The sequence below is a fragment of the Physella acuta genome, unplaced genomic scaffold (assembly GCF_028476545.2).
Source record: "Physella acuta isolate Inbredline_101_S28 unplaced genomic scaffold, ASM2847654v3 ptg000031l, whole genome shotgun sequence".
Lineage (NCBI taxonomy): Eukaryota > Metazoa > Mollusca > Gastropoda > Physidae > Physella > Physella acuta.
In genome coordinates, this window is record NW_026731551.1 from 79,815 (window position 1) to 106,046 (window position 26,232).

Here is a 26,232-nt window from a genome sequence, read left to right on the forward strand (position 1 = left end):
TGAGTCAGTCTCAGGGGTTCGGTGAGTCAATCTCAGGGGTTCAGTGAGTCAGTCTCAGGGGTTCGGTGAGTCAGTCTCATGCGTTCAGAGAGTCAGTCTCAGGGGTTCAGTGAGTCAGTCTCAGGGGTTGGGTGAGTCAGTATCAGGGGTTCGGTGAGTCAGTCTCAGGGGTTCGGTGATTGGCTCAAGGGTTCGGTGAGTCAGTCTCAGGGGTTCGGTGAGTCAGTCTCATGGGTTCGGTGAGTCAGTATCAGGGGTTCGGTGAGTCAGTATCAGGGGTTCGGTGAGCCAGTCTCAGGGGTTCGGTGAGTCAGTATCAGGGGTTTGGTGAGTCAGTATCAGGGGTTCGGTGAGCCAGTCTCAGGGGTTCAGTGAGTCAGTCTCAGGGGTTCGGTGAGTCAGTCTCAGGGGTTGGGTGATTGTCTCAAGGGTTCGGTGAGTCAGTCTCAGGGGTTCGATGAGTCAGTCTCATGGGTTCGGTGAGTCAGTATCAGGGGTTCGGTGAGCCAGCCTCAGGGGTTCGGTGAGTCAGTATCAGGGGTTCGGTGAGTCAGTCTCAGGGGTTCGGTGAGTCAGTCTCAGGGGTTCAGTGAGTCAGTCTCAGGGGGTTCTGTGAGTCAGGGGTTCGGTGAGTCAGTCTCAGGGGTTCGGTGAGTCAGTCTCAGGGGTTCGGTTAAGGCCAAGATTCAAGTTATATGATTCGTGATCCGATTTTCTCAGTGTGGAAGAAAGAACTATAGAAGGGTTCAGTGAATGCGCATATGAAACGGGTGGGGTTGGGTGCCACCAATAAAATTAAGAACCACTGGTTTAGATTAAATGTTTTACATCATTTTCAGATGTGATCGTTGCTAACAATACTCATCGTTTTAATGTTTAGGGTCTCCATCTCCCTCTACCTATTTACAAAAAGGCACCCCCCCCCCCGTATACGATGTCGCTAAATTCCACATTCTCCCACCTTTGTGTTTCTTTTTTTCTCCGTGAAGGTGTAAGGGGGCGGAGTAAACTATTTTCATTAGTGAAATGCCTATCCCTCATCATTTTTTGGAACAAAAATACACAATATTTCTCCCAACTTATGTTCTTGAAAGAAAAAAAAAAAAAAAAAAAAAAAAATATATATATATATATATATATATATATATATATATATATATATATATATATATATATATATATATATATATATATATATATATATATATATATATATATATATATATATATATATATATATATATATATATATATATATATATATATATATATATATATATCCATTTAAATATTATTATTTATCGAGTTTGAAATTTCCAAGCTCTAAAGTGAGGCCACGAGAGGTATGCATTTTAATTTTACTTTAATTTTAAATACATTTTTTTCGGAAAAACTTTTTTGATATGAGAGAAGATGACTGTGAACAACCAATTTATTATATAATTTGGTTTATTTTAGTTTTAACTACTCCTTTAAAACAGCTAATGTTTTTCTATTTCCGCTGCAGCTAAAATATGGTAAAATATATTTTAATTACAAAAATTAATCAAATATTAAGAACGATCTTTTTTAATTAAATTAAAAAAAATTTATTACTTTTTATTTTTATTTTGAAAACTACCGGAGTTCTCTATATTTCAAAAACATATAAAATAATTATAAGTTTTTTCCCTTGGTTGTTTTTTAATTTGTAAATGGGAGGTAACTAACACACATTGATGCTATTAATAGCAGCTTTACTAATTGCTTAAAATAGATATTGAAAAAAAAAATCAAATTGTTAGTCAATAATTGTCTTTCTACTCTAAACAACTAGCCAATTTCAGAAACATGGAAAATTCTTCGAAAAAGGAAAACTATATTTTCTAAATAAAATTGATATCTGTATCATTACTAATGGACGCAACCTTGGATAGTCTCAGATGGTTTATTAAATATTTTTAAAAATCGTGTGCGGTCTTTTTAAAATTAATGTGGTTATAAAAAAAATATTTGGAGTTTTTTATCGAACGTTACTAAAGATTTATGTATCTGATGTTTCAGTATTGTCGCCAACTAAATATTTTTAAAAAAAAGCCAACACTTTTTTTTCATTTTATCCCTGAAAATGTAAAGCAACGTGGTATAACTCGATCATGTGGTTAAAAAAAGATTTTATTTAAATATTTTATTGGCAAACTTATGAGTGCGAATACTTGTCCAGATAAACCCCGCCACCACTGCAAAAAATGAATGCGAGAAAAGTTAAGCACCGCCACTTTATGCCAGCTCCAATTTAATGCACACACGCAACCTTGACCTATTTCTGACTTCTAAGCCTTTGAAAATTTAAACACGCCATAAAAGCAACTCGTTATCAGCCTCTAGGGTTAAGCTTAAAGTAGGATAGGATTTCGGTATGGGTTAAAAACTAAAGTATAATCTTCATATCAGTGGCGTAGCGAGGTCGGGTGTCACCCGGTGCGGCACTTAATGGTGTCACCCCCCCTAGAGGCGTAGCGACCCTTCGCGGGGACGAACTTTCAAATTTTCGATTTGCACTCCACCCCTCCCCCTCAAACTTTCGATTTACACCCCCCCCCCCTCAAGTTTTCGATTTGCACCCCCCCCCCCCCTCAAACTTTCGATTTGCACCACCCCTCAAGTTTTTCTCTATATATCTTGCTATCTTTTGCCTTGGTGTCATCCCCTAAATGGTGTCACCCGGTGCGGTCCGCACCCCCCGCCCCCCCCCACCCCGCTACGCCCCTGCTTCATATTCATATCCTCTTTTTAATAATCTTTTTTCTTTGGGGGGGGGGGGGGGTAGCGGTGGTGGTGGCGTAGCGAGGTCGGGTGTCACCGGTGCGGCACTTAATTGTGACACCCACCAGAGGCGTAGCGACCCTTCCCAGGGACAAACTTTCAACTTTCAATTTGCATACCCCCCTCAAACTTTCGATTTGCACCCCGCACCCCTCAAACTTTCGATTTGCACCCCCCCCCCCCCTCAAACTTTCGATTTGCACCACCCCTCAAGTTTTTCTCTATATATCTTGCTATTTTTTGCCTTGGTGTCATCCCCTAAATGGTGTCACCCGGTGCGGTCCGCACCCCCCGCCCCTCCCTGCTTCATATTCATATCCTCTTTTTAATAATCTTTTTTTTTGAGGGGGGGTAGCGGTGGTGGTGGCGTAGCGAGGTCGGGTGTCACCCGGTGCGGCACTTAATGGTGTCACCCACCATAGGCGTAGCGACCCTTCCCGGGGACAAACTTTCAACTTTCGATTTGCACACCCCCCTCAAACTTTCGATTTGCACCCCCACCCCACCCCACCCCTCAAACTTTCGATTTGCACCTTTTAAAACATTATTTAACACTCGGATTTAATCACTTAATTAAGTGAAATTATCATTTTTCTCTATATATTTTGCTATTTTTTGCCTTGGTGTCACCCTCCTAAATGGTGTCACCCGGTGCAGTCCGCACCCCAGCACCCACCCCCTCGCTACGCCTCTGAGTGGTGGTTAACTTTTTTGCGAGGCTTATCTGCAGAAAATCCGTGGGTTTTTTAAGAAGGTCGATCGCTGAGTTTCTTAACAGCCAATCAATGTTTGTCTTACGAAAGTGAAGCTTCGGGTTATAATTTAGGTTTGATGAAAATAAAAAGAAATGTAGCTTTCAACTCAAAATTTTTCAAGTTCTCTGCATTTGCAACTTTTGTATATCATCAAATATAAAATAATAAATTTCTGAAAATTTTCAGGCCTACGTTTTTAGTGTTTTTTTTCGACCACTGTGAAGACGAAATAAAAAAAAAAATTGTATTCATATCCGTAACAATCTTCGACCCCATCTCTTCAAAGTTGGCCGCCAACATTTGTGAACTTCCCTTTATCTTCCATACAAGCTTTACACGCTATCTATCACACTTTCTCTGTTGGTCCATGATCAAAACTCAATTGACCCTCATCTAAAGCAGAGATTTTGTTCACATTATCCAGAAAAAAATACTTCCTACAAAAACACAAGAGTATCTCATTTTCAATTTATCATATGCAGTGTTTCTTCCAGACTTTTTTCTCCGGGGTGCACTTGAAATTTTCGGGGGGGGGGGGGGGGGGACGGACAACAATATCCGGGGGGTGGGGGGTCGGACACTGTCAAAAGTATATATTTCCTATATAAATTTCATTTCGTTCGGGGGGAGGGGGGGGGGGCGGTAGACTTTCTTCAGGTGGGCGGTGCCCCCCCCCCCCCCCCCGAAGAGATGCCTGGAAGAAACTCTGATCATATGGACTAAGACCTTCAGTACCCCCCCCTTCCCCCCACACATATGCTCATATAGACAATGGGGCTGAAGGTGTTATCGAAATAGTTAACAAGAGCCTGACTACTTTGTGAGTGACTATTAGCCATTTATGTAAAAGCAGAGATAAACGAGAGTGTTTGTGGCAACGTAATAACATTGTTTAGCAATCACTAGCAGTGGCGTCGCTAGGTCGGGTGTCACTTAGTGTGACAACTCATGGTGTAACAATGTGTATCATAGTGCGGAATATTATTGGTTAGTTTATAAATTCACATGCGTTTTTTGAGAAATCGGAAATAGCGTAAATTACTACTTCCGGTCAACGGAAATTACTTACAATTTGACAGAAGGCAGGGAATTAGATTTTTTACTTACATGTGAAATTTCATTTTTTTTTAATTTGAAAAAGTACTCAAGTTATAGGCTTTTGAAAAACTAAAGGTTGAATAAGTTCCGCTTCCGGTTATCGGAATTCACTGAATAGTTGATACAAAACAACAAATTTGATATACTACTCATACATGAAATTTCATCGACCTAACTGTAAAAGTTCTCAAGTTATCGTGTTCACAGACATACATAGACATAGTCATACGGACAAAATTGCAAAACTATGTTTTTCCGACTCAGGGACAAATCTAGATGTTTTGTGTGCACGATTACAATACTTCCTCTATACTTCGTATACAAGAATGTAAAAAGAGAAACTAAAACAAACTAACAAGATTCTTCATAATGGACAGTACAGTAAATCTCCCCTCTCAGATGTAAAGATCCTTACCGAAGATGAAAGAGTGTTCATGTTTTTTGACCGCGGCATATGAAGTAGACTACATGACAATAGATATAACAAGGACATAATATTACAGTAAGACTTCTTCTTCTTCGTTCTTAATAGAATTATGTTGAAATTTAAACAAGTTCAACTTCGTGGATGAACTGAAATATGGTATCCATATCTGCGAGCGCCCCATAGTTTAACAGTAAAACAATAAATAAATGAACCAATCATTTTTGTGTTATAAAAATTTTACTTCTATAAGAAAGTAACAATGTAAGGTCAAGCTTATCACAGTTGAGTTTGTTATACATAACATCTTATATCAATAGTATAATTATTATTATACATCTTATATCAGTAGTAAAATTAGAAATTTAAAAACAGAGATTATTCTTGCTCTACTTGTGCCAAATTAACAATTTTATTACAAAACAAAACATGCTGAATCAACATATTTACTTTCACACTAGGTTATAGAGAATTTTAGCCAATAAATTAGTGTACAAAACCTACTCATAATATAAATCTAAAGACACTACATGTGATAATCACAGAGTGAAATATTATGTTGTGATCAAGTAACCCAATATTTTTGTATAGTGACCTCAGTTCACCTTAACTTTGAATAAAGTTATGTTCAATTGACTCTGACCCTATATTTTAACTAGGTTAAAGTCATGTGACCCTATATTTTAACCAGGTTAAGGTCATGTGACCCTATATTTTAACTAGGTTAAAGTAATGTGACCCTATATTTTAACTAGGTTAAAGTCATGTGACCCTATATTTTAACTAGGTTAAAGTCATGTGACCCTATATTTTAACTAGGGTTAAGGTCATGTGACCCTATACATTAATCAAGTTGTGGCCTATTAAACTATTTTAACATACAGTGAGACAGATATTGGAAAATACATAAATTATATTTGAATAAATAATGAAACAAAAAATTAGTTGAAAAATAAAAAATTGAAAATGCTGTCTGGTTTGGCCAGAAGCCATTTAAAAGATAATCTCAAATAATTGTTTTATAAATTTGTTTCATTTTAAACTAAAACAATATCTGTGATGTCTGTTGTTAAAAGTTTAAAAAAAAAAAAAAGAACTTAAACAAAAACACTTTTAGTCTAGTTATCACAGTTGTTAGTAAAAAAAATTGTCAAGTTTTTTTTTTTTTTTACATAACCCATTTGATATAAATAATAAAAAAAAACATAAACTAAAAGTAAAGTATCACAGATAAATAAAGCAAAGTAGACATGTAACATAGTGATTACACTTAAGAAATTATTGTGTATAGTTCAGGATATGTGTAGCCACTAACGAGTGTAAAGTTCAATTCATCATGTCCAGTGAAATTTGATACATAATAATACAATAAAAAAATCTAGGGAGTGTAAAAATGAATAGTAAATTATCCTCAACCATTAACTTAATAAATTTTGATTTTGATTACATTTTTTAAATGTTCACAAAACTTTGTTAAAGTTTAAATGTAAAAAAGAATTCAGATACTTAGAAACTATGACAATTTTTGTGATAAATAAATTGTTTTGATATCGTGTAATACATAAAAAAAAAAATTCATAAAAAACGTTTTAATAACAAGCTTTTATGTAATGATGCACTAAAAAGTAGAAAATAAATTATAGACTACTATTTAAAGAACTATAAAGAAAAGCGTGGGTCACTTTAGTATCTATTGGATACCTTTACTAATGTTAAGGAAGACACCCACGCTTTTCTTTATAGTTATTTAAATAGTAGTCTATAATTTATTTTCTACTTTTTAGTGCATCATTACATAAAAGCTTGTTATTAAAACGTTTTTTATGAATTTTTTTTCAGTACTTTACATGTTTTATCTACAATAGAGTTACAATTACATGACTAAAAACCATTGCGCGCCTACTGAATATCACGTTCAGTAGGCGCGCAATGGTTTTTGAACGCAGCCATTACGTGGTCGTGATGGCGCAGCTATTGATGACGCGTGTGGTGTGGTTGGCTAGACATGCCTACTAATTCGGTCCAAATTTTAATTAATTCATAAAAAATCAATTAGGCATCCAATTAAGTCAAATTTAGTTTCAGATTGCATTGTCTTCATGTCTTGACCCACGTGCCAACTGTGAATCGTATCGGTCAAGTAGAACTGTCCGAATTTTCACTCCTGCGTTTCCGTCTAGACTGACGACAGACTGACGACAGAGGAAGTGAGTTAAATAAAAGCTTGTAAAAACCAATCAGTCAGAGACCACAATATTATTAATTATAATTTTAAACATAATATACTGGCAATAGCGTTTTATCACAGATGTAGGTTTAGAATCATCAACTTTGTATTTATGATTCATCTGAGGTTTCATCTTCTTCATCCTCTTCTTCTTCTTCATCATCAGAGTCTTGAGTGTCATACATGTTCTATAAAAATAATGTGGTTGAAGTATGTTAAAAATATATGTGAAAATAACATAGTAATAACATAATTAAAAATTTGAGATAGAATTAAACTGACAAAATATGTAAATATTTAAATTAAATTATATTTTCTTCTACATTACAACATTTTATTACTATTAGGAAAATTGTGTAATTAAAATGCATTCTTTCTCATATTTCTCTATTAAATTTCTCTTAATAAATTGTTGCAAAACTTGAAAAGAAAAGATTAAAAAATTAATTATTGCATTTGATACTTAATTATTACAAAAAGAAATTAATAGCCGGGGATCGGATGAAATGGAAGGAAATAGTGGAGGCCTAAGTCAAGTCATGCAAAAAGCCATAAAACAACCAGAAATTATTTAAATTCTAAAAAAAAAACCCAACCAAAACGCAAAATAAAACTTTAAAAAGTTTAATCCAAAATGTATACAAAAGCTACTAGATCTAGAAGTAAATGTCGCCCCTGGTTGAACAGGGTGCAAACTGAAATATAAAGAAAAAAAATACACATACAGCCAGAAATATTTTAATTGATACAACAACCAGCCCAAGTGTTAATCTTATAGATGTATTTATACGGATTAGTGCTTGATTAAAGTTACTTATAGTTAAAAATAGACTGGATATTTAAAAAATTAACAAAATGTTAGTGTTAAGTAAAGACAGTATGGATGGAATAAAATGGAACTTAAGTGTATAATAAAAGCTAGACTTACCCTAGTCTAGTGTGTATTATAAAAATAGATCCCCCTCTTATTTAAAATAAAGTTCCCTTTTCAAACCTGACGGTCTATATGGCAAGTGAAGTAGAGTTCACTTGTTTCTGTGACCTCGGCATATGAAGTGTGGTCAGCACGATTCCCAGCCGCCTTTACTTTCCCTAACGTGAGTTAGGTACCCATCAGAGTTGGGTGGACTCTGAGACGGTCTACCAACTTGAACCCAGATTCGAACTGGAGACTTACGGGTTAGCAGTTCATCTCTCTACTGCTAGACCACTCTGTCCCCCACTCCTATTTAGTGTGTATTATAAAACTAGACTTACCCCAGTATTGTGTGTATTATAAATACAGATCTATAATTATAGATCCCCCCTCCTATTTAGTGTGTACCATACAACTAGACTTTCCCTAGTTTAGTGTGTACCATAAAACTAGACTTACCCCTGTTTTAGTGTGTGCTTTACAACTAGACTTACCCCTGTTTTAGTGTGTGTTTACAACTAGACTTACCCCAGTTCTAGTGTGTTTTACAACTAGACTTACCCCTGTTCTAGTGTGTGTTTTACAACTAGACTTACCCCTAGTCTAGTATGTGTTTTACAACTAGACTTACCCCTAGTCTAGTATGTGTTTTACGACTAGACTTACCCCTGTTCTAGTGTGTGTTTTACAACTAGACTTACCCCTGTTCTAGTGTGTGTTTTACAACTAGACTTACCCCAGTTCTAGTGTGTGTTTTACAACTAGACTTACCCCAGTTCTAGTGTGTGTTTTACAACTAGACTTACCCCAGTTCTAGTGTGTGTTTTACAACTAGACTTACCCCAGTTCTAGTGTGTGTTTTACAACTAGACTTACCCCAGTTCTAGTGTGTGTTTTACAACTAGACTTACCCCTGTTCTAGTGTGTGTTTTACAACTAGACTTACCCCTGTTCTAGTGTGTGTTTTACAACTAGACTTACCCCTGTTCTAGTGTGTGTTTTACAACTAGACTTACCCCTGTTCTAGTGTGTATCATAAAACTAGACTCACCCCCGTAATGCCGCTGCGACGTGGAACATACTGTGACTGGAACAAGTTGGTGGCACCAGCCCCACTGCTGGACGTCTGGTTAGGGGAGGACATGGAGGTCAGGGTCTGGGTGAAGGGCTGGGCCATGCCAGACACTTTGACCAGTTCCGCCCGGAAACTCTGAAATTTTCAAAGACAAAAAGTAGTTTAATTATATAGGCTTATAATCTCAGTTACAACCTGAAACAAGCTACAAGACTTTTGGTCAGATTAATACAAGCATTCGTGTCAGACATGTAAAAAAAACTTCTGTTAGAACTAACATGCTCGCAAATATCAGTGATTGCTTTTAAAAAAAAAAAGTTTAACTTTCCTGTCAGAACTCTACATAGAGGAAATCAAGGGGAGATGCTATTACTTAATTGTGAAAGTAAGTATAGTAAAGATTCCTTTTTAGACCTAGCGATCCATTAGGCAGGTGAAATAGAGTTCAAATGTTTGTCGACCTCTGCATATGAAGAGATAGTGTGCCGTCATCTTTACTTTCCCTAATGTGAGATATGTACCTATCAGAGCTGGGTGGACTTAGGGATGTTCCACTGACTTGAATGTGGATTCAAACACGAGACTTTTGGATTAGCAGTCTAGAACTCCAACATTAGACATGCTGTCCGGTACTACCAAATTGTGTAGCTCTATAATTTAAAATATGTACACTCTAAATACTCAGTCTGTACTGGATGAGTGGCTCACTAAGGCCAGGTGAAATCAAGCTGCTGATGAGGTCAAAGTCTGGCTAATTGGGTGAACTACCTCACCATATAGTTCCCTTCTGGCACCTGGTCAGTGACTCACAGGAACCTATTAATTGTATCTGTTTACATTCATGTTTTAACTCTTACATCAATGTCAGCCTCTATACTGACTGGTAAGAGACAGGTACTTGAGGTATTTGCTTACATTCATGTTTTAACACTTACATCAATGTCAGCCTCTATACTGACTGGTAAGAGACAGGTACCAGAGGTATTTGCTTACATTCATGTTTTAACACTTACATCAATGTCAGCCTCTATACTGACTGGTAAGAGACAGGTACCAGAGGTATTTGCTTACATTCATGTTTTAACACTTACATCAATGTCAGCCTCTATACTGACTGGTAAGAGACAGGTACTTGAGGTATCTGCTTACATTCATGTTTTAACACTTACATCAATGTCAGCCTCTATACTGACTGGTAACATTGAGACAGGTACTTGAGGTATCTGCTTACATTAATGTTTTAACACTTACATCAATGTCAGCCTCTATACTGACTGGTAAGAGACAGGTACTTGAGGTATCTGCTTACATTAATGTTTTAACACTTACATCAATGTCAGCCTCTATACTGACTGGTAAGAGACAGGTACTTGAGGTATCTGCTTACATTCATGTTTTAACACTTACATCAATGTCAGCCTCTATACTGACTGGTAAGAGACAGGTACCTGAGGTATCTGCTTACATTCATGTTTTAACACTTACATCATCAGCCAATGTCTATCCTGTACTGACTGGTAAGAAACAGATACTTGAGGTATCTGCTTACATTCATGTTTTAACTCTTACATCAATGTCAGCCTCTATACTGACTGGTAACATTGAGACAGGTAGTTGAGGCATCTGCTTACATTCATGTTTTAACACTTACATCAATGTCAGCCTCTATACTGACTGGTAACATTGAGACAGGTACTTGAGGTATCTGCTTACATTCATGTTTTAACACTTACATCAATGTCAGCCTCTATACTGACTGGTAACATTGAGGCAGGTACTTGAGGTATCTGCTTACATTCATGTTTTAACACTTACATCAATGTCAGCCTCTATACTGACTGGTAAGAGACAGATACTTGAGGTATTTGCTTACATTCATGTTTTAACACTTACATCAATGTCAGCCTCTATACTGACTGGTAACATTGAGGCAGGTACTTGAGGTATCTGCTTACATTCATGTTTTAACACTTACATCAATGTCAGCCTCTATACTGACTGGTAAGAGACAGATACTTGAGGTATCTGCTTACATTCATGTTTTAACACTTACATCAATGTCAGCCTCTATACTGACTGGTAAGAGACAGATACTTGAGGTATCTGCTTACATTCATGTTTTAACACTTACATCAACGTCAGCCTCTATACTGACTGGTAAGAGACAGGTACCAGAGGTATTTGCTTACATTCATGTTTTAACACTTACATCAATGTCAGCCTCTATACTGACTGGTAACATTGAGGCAGGTACTTGAGGTATCTGCTTACATTCATGTTTTAACACTTACATCAATGTCAGCCTCTATACTGACTGGTAACATTGAGACAGGTACTTGAGGTATCTGCTTACATTCATGTTTTAACACTTACATCATCAGCCAATGTCTATCCTGTACTGACTGGTAAGAAACAGATACTTGAGGTATCTGCTTACATTCATGTTTTAACACTTACATCAATGTCAGCCTCTATACTGACTGGTAAGAGACAGGTACTTGAGGTATCTGCTTACATTAATGTTTTAACACTTACATCAATGTCAGCCTCTATACTGACTGGTAAGAGACAGGTACCAGAGGTATTTGCTTACATTCATGTTTTAACACTTACATCAATGTCAGCCTCTATACTGACTGGTAAGACAGGTACTTAAGGTATCTGCTTACATTCATGTTTTAACACTTACATCAATGTCAGCCTCTGTGTCTATCTACTGACTGGTAACACTCTGACAGGTATTTGAGGTATCTGCTTACATTCATGTTTTAACACTTACATCAATGCCAGCCTATGTCTATCCTGTACTGACTGGTAAGAAACAGATACTTGAGGTATCTGCTTACATTCATGTTTTAACACTTACATCAATGTCAGCCTCTATACTGACTGGTAAGAGACAGATACTTGAGGTATCTGCTTACATTCATGTTTTAACACTTACATCAATGTCAGCCTCTATACTGACTGGTAAGAGACAGGTACTTGAGGTATCTGCTTATATTCATGTTTTAACACTTACATCAATGTCAGCCTCTGTATCTATCCTCTGTACTGACTGGTAACACTCTGACAGATACTTGAGAGCTCTGGCATGGAACATCATCTCAATCTTCACGTATTCGGACAGGACAGACTGAAACAACATATAGACAAGTTCTAAAATTAGCATCATAATATCATGACCTGGCAATGAAGTTGTAATGGTAAAAAATAATGTTAAAAAAGGCATAGGAATTAGGTAAATGTTATATCAGTGAAAATATCAAATATAAGGGCAGCATTATTTATTATTTATTTGTAGTAAAGATCAACGGTGAAAAAAAAAGTATCTTTACACTATGTCGATATAAGAAAATGCATGATTTATTAAAATTATGTAGAACAGAACTACTGGCTGAGTAAGTCTAATTTAGGCTTCATTATGCATCCACTGAATTAGTCTTAGCACAGATTTAAATCATTATCCAGTAATGTTCTCCACTGTTTCAGTTACTTGTATACTAAACCAAACGATTATTTTCACGGTTTTAATCTAAGTAGAGCATTAAATCATTAATTATTTACTCTCCAAATCACCCTCTTTTGAATCAACATGTGTTGTTAAGACCCACCTACCTTTAGTTATCTTATCTTTTAAAATTAAACACACTAAAGTGTTTGACTTACCTTTAAATCACTTGCATGTTAAAATGACTATAATGGTTGCCCAATCTTTAAGTTTGGCTCATCTTTAAGTCAGTGACACTCATGTTAAACCCACTCTAGTAGCTATCTCACCTTTAAATTAACAAACTAGTAGATTTCTCACCTTTAAAGTAACTGTCTCATCTTTAAATTAACAAACTAGTAGATTTCACATCTTTAAATTAACGAACTAGTAGATTTCTCACGTTTAAATTAATGACTCCCAAAGATAACAAACTAGTAGCTATCTCACCTTTAAATTAACAAACTAGTAGATATCTCACCTTTAAATTAACAAACTAGTAGATATCTCACCTTTAAATTAACAAACTAGTAGATTTCTCACCTTTAAAGTAACAAACTAGTAGATTTCTCACCTTTAAATTAATGACTCCCAAATTAACAAACTAGTAGATTTCTCACCTTAAAATTAATGTCTCCCAAAGTTAACAAACTAGTAGCTATCTCACCTTTAAATTAACAAACTAGTAGATTTCTCACCTTTAAATTAACAAACTAGTAGATTTCTCACCTTTAAATTAAAAAACTAGTAGATTTCTCACCTTTAAATTAATGACTCCCAAATTAAGAAACTAGTAGATTTCTCACCTTTAAATTAATGACTCCCAAAATTAACAAACTGTTCACTGTCTCATGTTTAAATTAATGACTCCGAAAGTTAACAAAACTAGCAGATCTCTCACCTTTAAGTCATTGATCTTCCTGCTCTCAAACACATCAATCTCTGTCATCAATTGCTCCCTGTAGCTGCCACTCTCTTGTCTGATTCTCTGCAAGTCGTTGTAAGCCTACAAGTAAAGGAAGAAATTACTAACATTCAGCAGAAAATCTTTTAAAATAAACTAGTTTTTCCGTGCATATTAATTACCTAAGTAAAATATTAAAGCACTTTCTTTTTTAACACACATTCATCATTTTAAATTAATTATTTTAAAAATAATGTAACTATAATTATAGATAATAAAGACAACACCATATCAAGTGCTGGTCATGGCAGCTCAAAGCAATCAGGTGTTTTACCTTTGACTGAATATGTGTTAAGGAACTTTTATCATAAAAATATGTTTCAATAATAAGCTAATTGTAACCATATAAAAGGAATCATTTAAGTACCTAAAATTATATTACAAATTACTATTTTAAAAAACAGCTGAATTGTTGAATTTTTTTCAAAAATGTGATATTTAGTGAAAGGATACAATTTCTGCATCGTTGCGTGGAAGCTTCTGTTCTAGCTTTGCCACTTTCTCCATTTGTTTTGATTCTTTCTTAGCAGCAGCCTGATTCCCTTTTACACTTGACTGGAGGATAAAGGAAATAAGGTAAAAAAGTTAAGATTTCTCTTTAGACCTAACGATCCATTGGGCAGAGGTAGAACAGATCATATATTTCTTAACCTTGGCATATGAAGGGATAATATGGTAGCACTATGCCCAGACGCCTTTTTCTAATGTGAGTTAGGTAACCATCACCATCAAGTTGGGTGCACTCAGAGATGTTCCACTGATTCAAACTAATGCCTTTCACATTAGAAGTCTAGCACTCTACCGCTAGGCCATGACATCCCACATAAAGGAAATAGCGGAGGCAATATTGTAAGTTTAAAAAAAAATGTAGTATTATAAAGCGCAATGTGACACACTCAAGGTACCTTCATGTTTTTACAAATTGTTCCGTAGTTCATGATTGGCTTCAAGACTTTTTCTTCCAGGCGTTTGACCTACAGTTAATGTTATTTTTTTATTAAATGTTTGAAGAATCAAAAATTGTGTGAGTTTGATAAATACCTATTGATACTATTCATAGACAGAGACAATAAATAATTATTTCTACATCAGTGCTAAAAACTGCATGAATAAATATATTAATTTAAATAAATAAAAACACTTTTCAAAGCTAAGTTAAATTTACAAATTGTCACTTAGAAGGTGAAAACCTACTTAAATGTAAAACACAAACAATAAAACAAGAACAAAATATTGTGTGTGAAATTTTCAAGCCCACCTCAGCATCCCTGTAGTCCTGTACAGCTGAGAAGTTCTGAGCAAATGCTGACAGGTTCACTTTGGTGGAGTTGTTCAATGTTTCCTTCTCTGTGTATTCTTTCAAGTAATGTGCAAACAAATCACCTAGGGGGGACAATCAGGCACATTTAACTTTAGTTAAAAACATAAACATAACTGACTCATTCGAAAAACTGACTTCTTATCATTAGCCTCTGCCTCCATCCCCCCCCCCCCCCCCACCACCGGTATCAGAGTCTATAAGGTAAGGACTATTGCCTAACACCATGTTTACACTAGCAACATGTATACTATTCATGTTTAGAAAGAAAATACTCACAGCAAGTAAGAATAGGCTTATATGTTCAGTAGAAAAATTGTGTTCATAAAACATTAGCTGTAAGTGTGGTATGACAAATACATACTAAACAGCAGCCTACATCTGATTTTTATATTTTCAATTATTTTTAAGCCTTAGAGCGCGCCAAGCCACGATCGTGGTTTTGCTGTTACACAACTTATAAAGCGAAAGGCCACATTGCGCGCATTTAAGGGTTAATGAGATTGCATGCTAAAAATTTAAGCTCCTTTTATGACACCAAATTCACTGTCCGGGTATTTATTTACATAATAATGAGGCTTAGTATGATAATACTTTTTTCCAGTCTACTATTTTGATTGGGCCTACTCATCACATGGTTGCTAAATATAAAGCGTTTCCACAGATTTATAACAATATATATTTGCATTTACTCATGCTATTCTCTGACAAAAAGTGATAAAATTTAGTCAAATAGTAATACTTTTCTGAATAGTCTAGCTTTCTCAATGACTATACCCATAGACTGTAGACACAAGAGTATTTGTAAGGACTACTGTTATATTTCACATAGGCCCATATTTTATGCTTACCTTTATCTCGTAATCTTGCAGACTTTCTGATGACTGACCCTAATGTGTGACACAGAAGTCCATAATACTTCTCTACAGTTGAAACCCTTGATTGAGCAAATTTCTCTTGCGCATCTCTTTTATTTTTTTAAAGAAAAAGGAAGAACACTTAGGCCTAAAGACTTAGATATTGAATAATGAGTAATGAAGCATGCTGTACTAGATCTACTAACTCTAAATTTGACTATTTACTTTTAAAACTAAAAAAACAAATAGTTGACTAAATGGGCCAATGTCTACTCAGTTAAGTCGTACCTAGATCTAGATCTAAGTCTACTGAACTGAGTTAGCCTACAGGTTGGATAGGATAAGTTGAGCCGGGTCAGTCTACTCTATTGAGTAGGTCAGTTTTGGTTGGTTGAGACCACACTGGGGCTCATTCTGCCTGGGATTCAAGAAGAAAGGGTCTATTTTTTTTTATCTGAACTTCTAACTTTTAACTTTAATCTATAAAATTCTCTTCTGGGAGACGCTAGAAAACAAGCTGTAAACGCGCTCCCTAACACCCCCACCCCTACATGGTCTGGTGAGCAGTGGTTCACTCTAAATGTTTACAAACAGAGCCGGGTTTAGTAATGACTATTAGGGGCAGATAATTTAGTTTGAAACAATTTTAAACGTAGAGGGGGGGGGGGGGGGGGGGTAACTAAGTGGAGTTTACTTTAACGGAGGGGGGGGAAGGAGGGGGGGGGGGTTATCGTCCTTAACGAGCTACTTATAGTGTTTTAAAGAAATATTTTCAGTGGCAGCGTTGGTAGTGTCAAATTCACAAATTATGAATAACTGAAAAGTAGAAAAAACAACTAAATAGCGGCGTATGATATGCCGCGGGTCGGCTCGTTATTTAATAATTAATTTAATAATTTAAAAGTTTTAAACTCAAGTAAAAATATCGGATTCAGGAATGATATTAATGATCTGTCATTCGAAAAACGTTAGATTTAGTCTAGACTTAGACTATGTAGAATGTAGACTGCAGAGACAGAGGTGTGGTGTATGGTAGGGCGTAGGTGGGCTGTGTGTACTCCGAGTAGTCCACGGTGTCAGTGTGAGAGGTTGTTTACATTAGTTACGCCCATGAATGAAGTAGATCTATCAGTTTAGAAACTAGATAAACATACAAATATATTCCACATCAAGTAAAATATGTTTACCTTTTTGTCATTGTATTTCCCAGCTGACTCATCTTGAAATGTTCTTTTATTTAATTACACGATAAATGAGCCAAGTACCAACCTGCAATTATTTACAAGCGGAAAAGCTCTAAAGGAAGTACATTTTACAGCACAATCTTACCTTACCTTACAAAAGAGCAAGTAAAAAGTCATTATTGATCACAATGTTACTCAATGTATTTGAATGTACGTAGCCTATGATAAAAAAAAAATTCATAAAAAACGTTTTAATAACAAGCTTTTATGTAATGATGCACTAAAAAGTAGAAAATAAATTATAGACTACTATTTAAATAACTATAAAGAAAAGCGTGGGTCACTTTAGTATCTATTGGATACCTTTACTAATGTTAAGGAAGACACCCACGCTTTTCTTTATAGTTATTTAAATAGTAGTCTATAATTTATTTTCTACTTTTTAGTGCATCATTACATAAAAGCTTGTTATTAAAACGTTTTTTATGAATTTTTTTTTCAGTACTTTACATGTTTTATTTACAATAGAGTTACATGACTAAAAACCATTGCGCGCTAATGAACATCACGTTCAGTAGGCGCGCAATGGTTTTTGAACGCAGCCATTACGTGATGGCGCAGCTATTGAAGGTGATGACGCGTGTGGTGTGGTTGGCTAGACATGCCTACTAATTCGGTCCAAATTTTAATTAATTCATAAAAAATTAATTAGGCATCCAATTAAGTCAAATTTAGATTCAGATTGCATTGTCTTCATGTCTTGACCCACGTGCCAACTGTGAATCGTATTGGTCAAGTAGAACTGTCCGAATTTTCACTCCTGCGTTTCCGTCTAGACTGACGACAGACAGAGGAAGTGAGTTAAATAAAAGCTTGTAAAAACAACTCTAATAGTTCAACCTTCAAATAGACTTCGATCTACTGCATAAACATATTTAAAAAATGGTTTGTTATTCTTGTAAGTATTAAACTTTTGTTAATGATATTATAGATAATTTTGATTTGTAGTGAAATAAATTTTAATAGATCTAGGCCTACTGCTACTCCTTACCTTATTTTACTTATTTATTACCTCAACTAATTATTATTTTATTATGTTATAATATAATTGTATGTATTTAAGAGTTTTTAAGACTTAAGATAGCAATGTAGAACAACACATTTTGTATAGATCTACATTTTAAAGGTTCCTTTAAATTTTCGGTGTTGGGGGGGGGGGGGCGTACTAACATTTCCGGAGGGGGGGGGGGGGCGGACACTGGTAATTAGTATATATTTTCTATATAAATTTATAAATTCTATTTCGTTTGGGGAGGGGGGGCTGTAGAGATGCCTGGAAGAAATACTGCCCTGATAGACAGTGGCGTAGCGACGTCGGGTGTCACCCGGTGCGGCACTTAATGGTGTCACCCCCTTCCCGGGAACAAACTTTCAATTTTGGATTAGCACCCCCCCCCTCAAGCTCTCGATTTGCAGCCCGCCCCCCACCCCTCAAACTTTCGATTTGCACCTCTTAAAAGACTATTTAACACTCGAATTAATCACTTAATTAAGTGGAATTATAATTTTTCTCTATATATTTTGCTATTTTTTGCCTTGGTGTCAACCCCCTAAATGGTGTCATCCGGTGCGGTCCGCACCCCCGCCCCCTCTCGCTACGCCTCTGCTGGTCGACCATCAGACTGTAATAGACCCTATAGCATTTCTAGTCAATCCCCAAAGAGAGGGGGTAAATAATAAAAAAAAAATATATAGGCTAAAGTGTCAGTTGCTAAGTTGCTAAGGCAGGGGTAGTTGAAGAGTTTATCCCCCTTTCCGCTGACAATTTAAGTATTCCTTTTAGACATTTTACTTTTCTCTCGGGAGGGGGGGGGGGGGGGGTCACATTAGTTTAAGCAACCTATATATTTTTTAATTTTTTTTTCTATTTCATTTACAGAAGGGGGGGGGGGTCAACGTGCTCTTAGGTTGCGTCCCCCCCACCCCCTAGATGAGATACTGGAAAGAAACTCTGAATAATTGTTGTCCTAAAATCATTTTTAAAAAAATTAGCTTTTAATTTAAGGCGTGATTTTGTAAGAAGGATACAATAAATTCCCAATTTCGACCAAAAAATTTCCTTGGTGATTTGCTCTTCTTTGGCATTTATATCTAGCTCCATACGGAAACTTAGTTGGAGACCCCGCGCATTTTGTTTCCTTTATTGACACCATCTTTAGGCCAAGTTATTTCTGCTGATGTTCCCAAACTGGAGATTGCTGTGAAGGGCGGGGGGGGGGGGGGGGGGGGGGGGTCGGTCGCCCTTAAATAACGCCACGTTCTTTTCCATCACTATCATCACTTATTGTAACAAAAAGCCAGACCCTCCTAAATGTGACGTCACACCTCAGCCTACAAAATAGGGCTGGTAAGTAGGTCACCAACCAGTTCTATGGCTCATGCAGGTTTTATTGAGGTTTTATTACCAACCCTATTACAGTAAAAATTTTGTTGAAACATCGATTTCTTTCAAAAAAATATTGACTGAGCTGGGTAGAGTATTCTAATAAATTTGTTTTACAATTTACAAAAACAGTTTTCTAAACCGTGGAAGAAACTGCTAAAATTCAGTTTCTTACACGACTTTTTAAAAATGCATTAGTGTGACGTCACACTATCTGAACATGAACACCACCCCCCTCCCATCTTACGCTCACCCAGTGATTCTTTCAGACATTTTTCTCCGGGGTGGGGGGGGGGGGGGGGGTCAGACATTCTTACCAGAAGAGATGCCTGAAAGAAACTCTGCCCTCAACACACATTGTCACAAATAACAAACCCTCTTCCCCTTAGAAATGTGACGTCATTTATGGACGCCCTTGAAAGAGACGTGTTTTTTAAAATAAACGTTAGGGGGGGGGAAGAACCTTTACATACAGTTTTAAAAGTTTTAATTCGGCATAAACTGTACACAGCTTACCCTAAGGGTATAAGTACAAAATATCTTTTTATTACATAATAGTACTTATATGCGTACACATTTACATTTGTGTTGTCTTCATTATGTTACTAAGTTAATCCACTCCTCAATGCACCTACTTTTTTTTTCGGTTCAATATAGATTTTCTTTTTTCTTTTTTTTAACTTATTCATGAAGAGGTGATAGATAATTGATTATTACCTATGACATTTCTTTGATCTGCATTGATCATTCGCTTACCACAGCAGGCGTCCTTTACGTATAGGTTAATCGATAACACAAATCAATCGATCGGATTCGTTCTATTATTGATCTACGAACGTGTGTAGAAGGGACCTTCCTACACCTGTTCGGGACAGCGTGTTCATATCTGTGTCGTGGTGCCAGTGTGTCTCACGGCTCCAGAGCAAACGGGGATCGACTAGCTGTAAGGTTAGTTAGTAGGGTGGGGTAGGTGTGGGTTGAGAACCGCTTGTGTAGGGCACGCGTTGCTGTGGGTTAGGACCCGGAGATAAAGCCATTAGAGGAAGACAAGTTCCTGTTGGTATAACCCCCTGTGGTGGTGTGTGCTAAAACAAACTTTGTTGTGGCGATGTGTGCGAGAATGTAAAGTGTTCTACACAGAACAGTAGGTAACTTCTTTGTTTTTTTGTTTATTTGGCATTGTTTTTAAGGTATCTCTAATATCGTGATTTGTGATTTGTAGTAACAATTATATGTTATACAGTTTTTTTATGTTTCTTACTGTTACGCGATAATTAAGGCTAACAAAATTGTAGGCCCACATTTCTGATTTTTATTATTGTAAAGTTCCTCTTTAGACCTAGCGATCCATTGGGCAGATGAAGTAGAGTTCATGTGTTTCTTGACCTAGGCATATGAAGGAATATGTGTGATCAGCACTATGCGCGGCCGCCTTTACTTTCTCCAACGTAAATCAGGTACCATGCAGAGCTGGGTGGACTTTAGTGATGTCCTACAGTCATAGATCCGAACTAAGATCTGAACTCGAGACATTCGAGATAGCAGCCTAACACTCTACCATTTGACCTCGCAGTCCCGATTTTAATGATAGCACAGATATACTGTTTTGATACACTGTTAAACTTTTTTTTTAGGTATCTTATATCTTTGTTGAAGATATTTTGAAATAAATCTCTTTTTATAATTTTAATATTGTAGCGTAGCAAACGTCTACTACAAAATTCTCACTAGAATCTAATGTTTTCTATTATATAGTGATAACAGTATTCTATTACTATGTAAGAAATTCATCATATCTATGAATATTAATTTTGTGCTTCCCTTATTCTATGAAGGGTGTTGTTGTGTGTATTACTACGAAGTTACGAGTAATTTTTGTAATGAGGAAGTTCGTAAAATTTTTGTTGTCATTTTTGCCGTACAAACACAATCAACATTTGCAACATACATTGATAACTAATCGACAGATTGGAAGAGTTAATTAAATAAAGGCATTTAAAAAAATAACAAAGCATTAATATTCCCATTACACCTCTGACCCTTGTGGCACACCGAGATTTTTCTTGGCGCAGAGACGTATAAATATGTCTTTAAGATAGTTCAATCACGTTTCTTTTTCCAAATTTCTTTGCCATCTTTCTCGGTCTTTTACCTTTTTTAAAGAAATTCTGCAACGGGCAGCTCGGTCAATTACAGAGGCGTAGCGACCCTTCCCGGCGCCCGGGGACAAACTTTCAATTTGGCGCCCCCCCCCCCCATATATTTTTATATTTAAAATGCAAAACTGCAGCTAAAATCAGCTTTTAATTTTTTTTTCAAACCCATTTTGGCTCCCCGTAGGGTCGTTGCCCGGGGACATATGTACCCCCAACCCTTCTCGCTACGCCTCTGGTCAATTATTTGATGTCCTCCACCTAACGTCATCAGGGCAGGTGAAGTAGAGTTCATCTGTTTCAGTCGGATGTTTTGGATTGTTTATGGTAACAGCGACGTCATAATGCAGGAAGTCGACGTGAACCCACCATGTACGTGTGTGTGTGTGTCTGTGTGTGTGTGTGTTACTTTGACGTGATCAATAATCACACAGCGTGACCGTTGTATTACATTCAACGTGTGTATCCATTGTTCTGCCAAAGGAACAATTGCACGCTCCATCGCTCACGTGGAACGAAGACAAAACCCGGGGTGTCGAAGAATAGATATATCGATCTTGACACTCAAACAAACTGGTCTGTCTGTTAAAAAATGTAACAGGTCTTTTCACAACAGCGCCGCCACACAACTCAAATGTCCGTCATATTTTAGGTTTCTTTTAAACAATTCTTAGGGGGTCGAAGTGGTCGAAAAGCCTCGAGTTCGAACCCTCGGGCAGTAGCTGGGGCAGCCACTCTTCTAGGAGAGACAACTCCAAAATCAAACAACTGCTGTCTTGTAGTATGTTCTTGGTTGAACAAAGGCTATGGAATCAAATCCAAAAAGAAAAGCATGCTGAAATCGGAGTCAATTTTTGATACATTCGAAAAAGTCTCGAGTTCAACCCTCTGGCAGATAAGGCTCGATCCCACTAAAATTAAGAACGAAGAAGAAACAATTCTCTACAACAGGGGTTCCCAACCCCGTGCCCGCGGGCGCCACGGCGCCCGCCCAACGATTCGTATGAGCCCGCCTTTCATTATTTGACAGAGACAGAATTTTTTTCATATACATTATTGAAAGGTTGAAGGGGATGGAAATCGAAAGTTTGAGGGGGGGGGGGGGGGTGTGCAAATCGAAAGTTTGAGGGAGGGGTGCAAATCGAACATTTGAGGGGGGGGGGTGTGCAAATCGAAAGTTTGAGGGAGGGGTGCAAATCGAACATTTGAGGGGGGGGGTGTGCAAATCGAAAGTTTGAGGGAGGGGTGCAAATCGAACATTTGAGGGGGGGGGGGGGGCGTGCTAATCGAAAGTTTGAAGGGGGGGGGTGCAAATCGAAAGTTTGAAGGGGGGGGGGGGTGTGCAAATCGAAAGTTTTATCCCTACGCCTCTGGAAGGAGTTTGTCGATTTAAAATAGGTGGTGCCCGCCACCCTACCGGTATTTTAGAATGTGCTCTAGAGTAAAAAAAGGTTGGGAACCCCTGCTCTACAACCTTGTTCTGGCCCAGTTACAGAAACAACGTAAACAGAAATTTTATTTTCATTAGTAGAGAGCCAACGAGATGGCGGAGTTTTTAAAAATGAATTTTTTTTTTCGACTATCATGCGGGGTACCCGTTAATGCTGATTTGGCTCATGGTCGAAAGTGATGACATTTCTTTCAGAGATCGTGATTATTTTATAGTGCATATTTATTTACTTTATAATGCTTGTTCGTGTATGTATTAAGTTATTACAACGGTGTGAACGGGTCCCACTTATTAGTAGATCTAAGGTGTGCCCACATATATGTCATACTTTGGATGCACCCTTGCCCCATATCTGATTTAAATGTCGGAAACTTTGTTTTGGTAAGAAGCTCGTGACTGAATCTTGCACATGTATAGACTTTGGCCATTCCACCATGGCCAGTCTGCGGATTGGCCGGACAAAGGCCGAAATCAAACAAAGTTTCGGACTTTGACCAACCTATGTGAGGCGATATTGGCCAATGCGCGGATTGGCCGGCCAATCCTAGCATTGGCCGACTTCGGGCTTTGACCGTAACATATACACCACTTGGTGTAATTTCTGTTATGTCTTGTTAGGAGAGGTGTTTCTTTATCTCATTGTTTATATTAGTATTGATAATTTGATAGATTTAAACATTTCTTTAATTTACAAATTCATCAGCTTATTTAACGATATAAGGTTGGACTATGTAAGGTTCTGTTCTCATCTACATTTGTGTTCTAATTTGTTGTCGTATTTTCACAGGTTATTTCCCTTTCTAAAGACCCGCAATCCAGTTTAATAAAATGTGATTGTGTAAATCATAGATGGGCCATGTTGAAGCTGAGATGGCACACACATAAATTGTAGAAAATGAGCACAATTTAAGAGGAATTCTTACTGGCCCTTGGATAAATTGCAGACTACAAAATGTTTTAGCTGTTTTCTTCAAGTGTTACCTAAAATTAGAAGTTTTCCAATGAGTCAGTGAAGACCATTCAAATTTTTGAGAATACTAGAGTAAATTTAGAATGAGCATATCGACTCACATGTGAGAGGAAGGGTTAGTGAAAAGATCAAGATCATTGATGCTGGATTTGTTTGGACACATTGCTTCACTTATCTCACCTACTTAATCTTTTAATCTCATCTTCCTAATCCGTTCATCTTTCCAGCTGACCCGCGTGGTTTTTAAAATGTCGTGCAGTGGTCGGTAATCAATAAAACTGGAGGAAAACGTCACCGCTGACGTCACGCTGACGTTTGACCACGCGCACCATGATCACGTGACTGAAATTGAGTCAAGAACGCTGGTGGAAAATTTACTGAAAGCTGGGGACCATCTGGATGCTCTGGAGCTGGTGGGGAGGGGAGATCCGCGGTGTGACGCATTGGATGACATGGTTTGCGGCTGGGGCAACTCCACCTCCTTCCCACGGGCGGCGAACTCCGTTTCAAAGAACAACCAAGCGAAGAAAAAACAGCTAAAACAGCAATCTCCAGACACCGACCTTGCCAATGCTAGGGTTCGGTGTGTCCATGAAGACTTTGACTCCCCGAAGGAAATCTGGAAAGCCAATGTCGAACCCGGGACGTACAGATACATCACCAACAACGGGATTTACCGAACGATTAAAAATAACTTATCGAAAAATAACCCCGACCCCGAAAGACGTCATTCTCAGCGAGATGGAGAGTTTTTTCTCAACCACGAAAATCACGATCATCCTTACTACGCAAGTGATCCACACGCGTATACAAGAAGCGCACCGTTGACTTACTTCAGCAAACAGGGTAGTTCTAGTGTCAACAACGAACCGAAATACATTAACCCTACTACGCATGTTATCCACGAAGACCTGTCATGGAAATCGCCGCTGTGGTATACGGGAGAACGTGAGTTAACTAAGTTCTTGCACCGTGTGGACAGCGCACCGAGCCTCGGCGCCCGCAACCCGTCACAAGAGCCCCCCAACCCCGCTCAAAAACAAGACCGTAACGCCTTCTCTACGTCCCGCGCGGACACGATCCTGCGACCTTTAGAGAAACTCACACCCCAACAAAAAATCGCTGCGCGGCGTGTCGGGCAAGATAGGAAGGATAACTCTAATAAAACAAAACCCGGAAATGAAGCGGAGGCTGTATCGTTTATGGCGGCGTTGAACGCATTTAATCATCTACACAACCAGACGGAGAAGAACGCATCCCCTGAACTTTTTTCATTCATTCATAACCCCGTGGGAAGAAACGTCGACAGCGATATACGGACATACGTCAGGAACCATTTGTTGCTGACTCACCCACGAGAAGACAGCGGTGCGAAAAAAACAGCGACGCAGAGTAAAGAAACACACGGCTCAAAATTTTCAGATTCGAATCCTGGCAAGAACAGCAGCGGTTCGCATAAACAGAATAGTTCAAAGGGATCAGGGTCACAGAAGGTCGAGTTCAAAAGTCAAAGTATAGGCTACGTTCTGGCTCCTTCGGACGCCGGGGAAGAGGCGGTTAGCGGTATGGCACTGCCGGAAATTTCCGGTAAACGCATTGCGGTGATGGCGACGAGTCACCGATTGCTTTAGGCTTGTGTTGCTCCGTAATTTTAACCAACTCTCATGCAAGACTTTCCCTTTGTTTAACCCTTTACGACAGTCCTAGAGGCTTTGAACGTACATGCATCAGACTAACACACCTACATGGATTCATTCATCTTTAGCTGAGCGTCAATATGGAATTCACAAGTTTGTAATATTTGCTCTGTTGTGCAAGAGGTACCTTTAAAAAAAGCATGTTCCATACACGAATTATCTATAACTTAACTGATTTTTCCCTACCCCCGACATGTTGTTATTCATTTCACAAATCCCCCCCCCCCTCCCCGGAATTAAGACACCAGGCTATAACGATTACAACTTACAACGATAACTAGCATGTTTTTCATAATTTCACATTGATCAACTACCACCCCCTTTTGTAGCGATTTGTCATTAAAACTTGTCCCCCCCCCCTAACCATCATCTTGCCTTACGGTTTATGACGTCATTAGTGCACACC

General features: G+C 37.6%; 2 protein-coding genes across 3 annotated transcripts; one reads left to right on the top strand and one right to left on the bottom strand.

The window, feature by feature from the left end:
* Positions 1 to 7,045: 7,045 nt before the first annotated feature.
* LOC131941784 (CBY1-interacting BAR domain-containing protein 1-A) lies at positions 7,046 to 17,241 on the bottom strand. The gene is made up of 10 exons (XM_059301293.1): positions 17,117 to 17,241; positions 15,924 to 16,039; positions 15,013 to 15,137; positions 14,660 to 14,728; positions 14,208 to 14,309; positions 14,029 to 14,034; positions 13,692 to 13,796; positions 12,323 to 12,436; positions 9,277 to 9,435; positions 7,046 to 7,497 (listed from the first exon to the last, which is right to left on the bottom strand). Exons 1-10 carry the CDS (start codon positions 17,146 to 17,148, stop codon positions 7,420 to 7,422), a joined length of 906 nt encoding a protein of 301 aa, XP_059157276.1. The 5' UTR covers positions 17,149 to 17,241; the 3' UTR covers positions 7,046 to 7,419.
* Positions 17,242 to 20,597: 3,356 nt separating this feature from the next.
* Positions 20,598 to 26,009, top strand: LOC131941775 (uncharacterized). 2 transcript variants are annotated; one of them, XM_059301281.1, is made up of 2 exons: positions 20,598 to 20,700; positions 23,947 to 26,009. In XM_059301281.1, the coding sequence occupies exon 2, from the start codon at positions 24,582 to 24,584 to the stop codon at positions 25,758 to 25,760; it is 1,179 nt and encodes a 392-aa protein (XP_059157264.1). In that variant the 5' UTR covers positions 20,598 to 20,700; positions 23,947 to 24,581; the 3' UTR covers positions 25,761 to 26,009. The 2 variants fall into 2 exon arrangements, with proteins under 2 accessions (XP_059157264.1, XP_059157253.1); XM_059301270.1 differs by having other exon boundaries at positions 20,612 to 20,704.
* Positions 26,010 to 26,232: the final 223 nt, after the last annotated feature.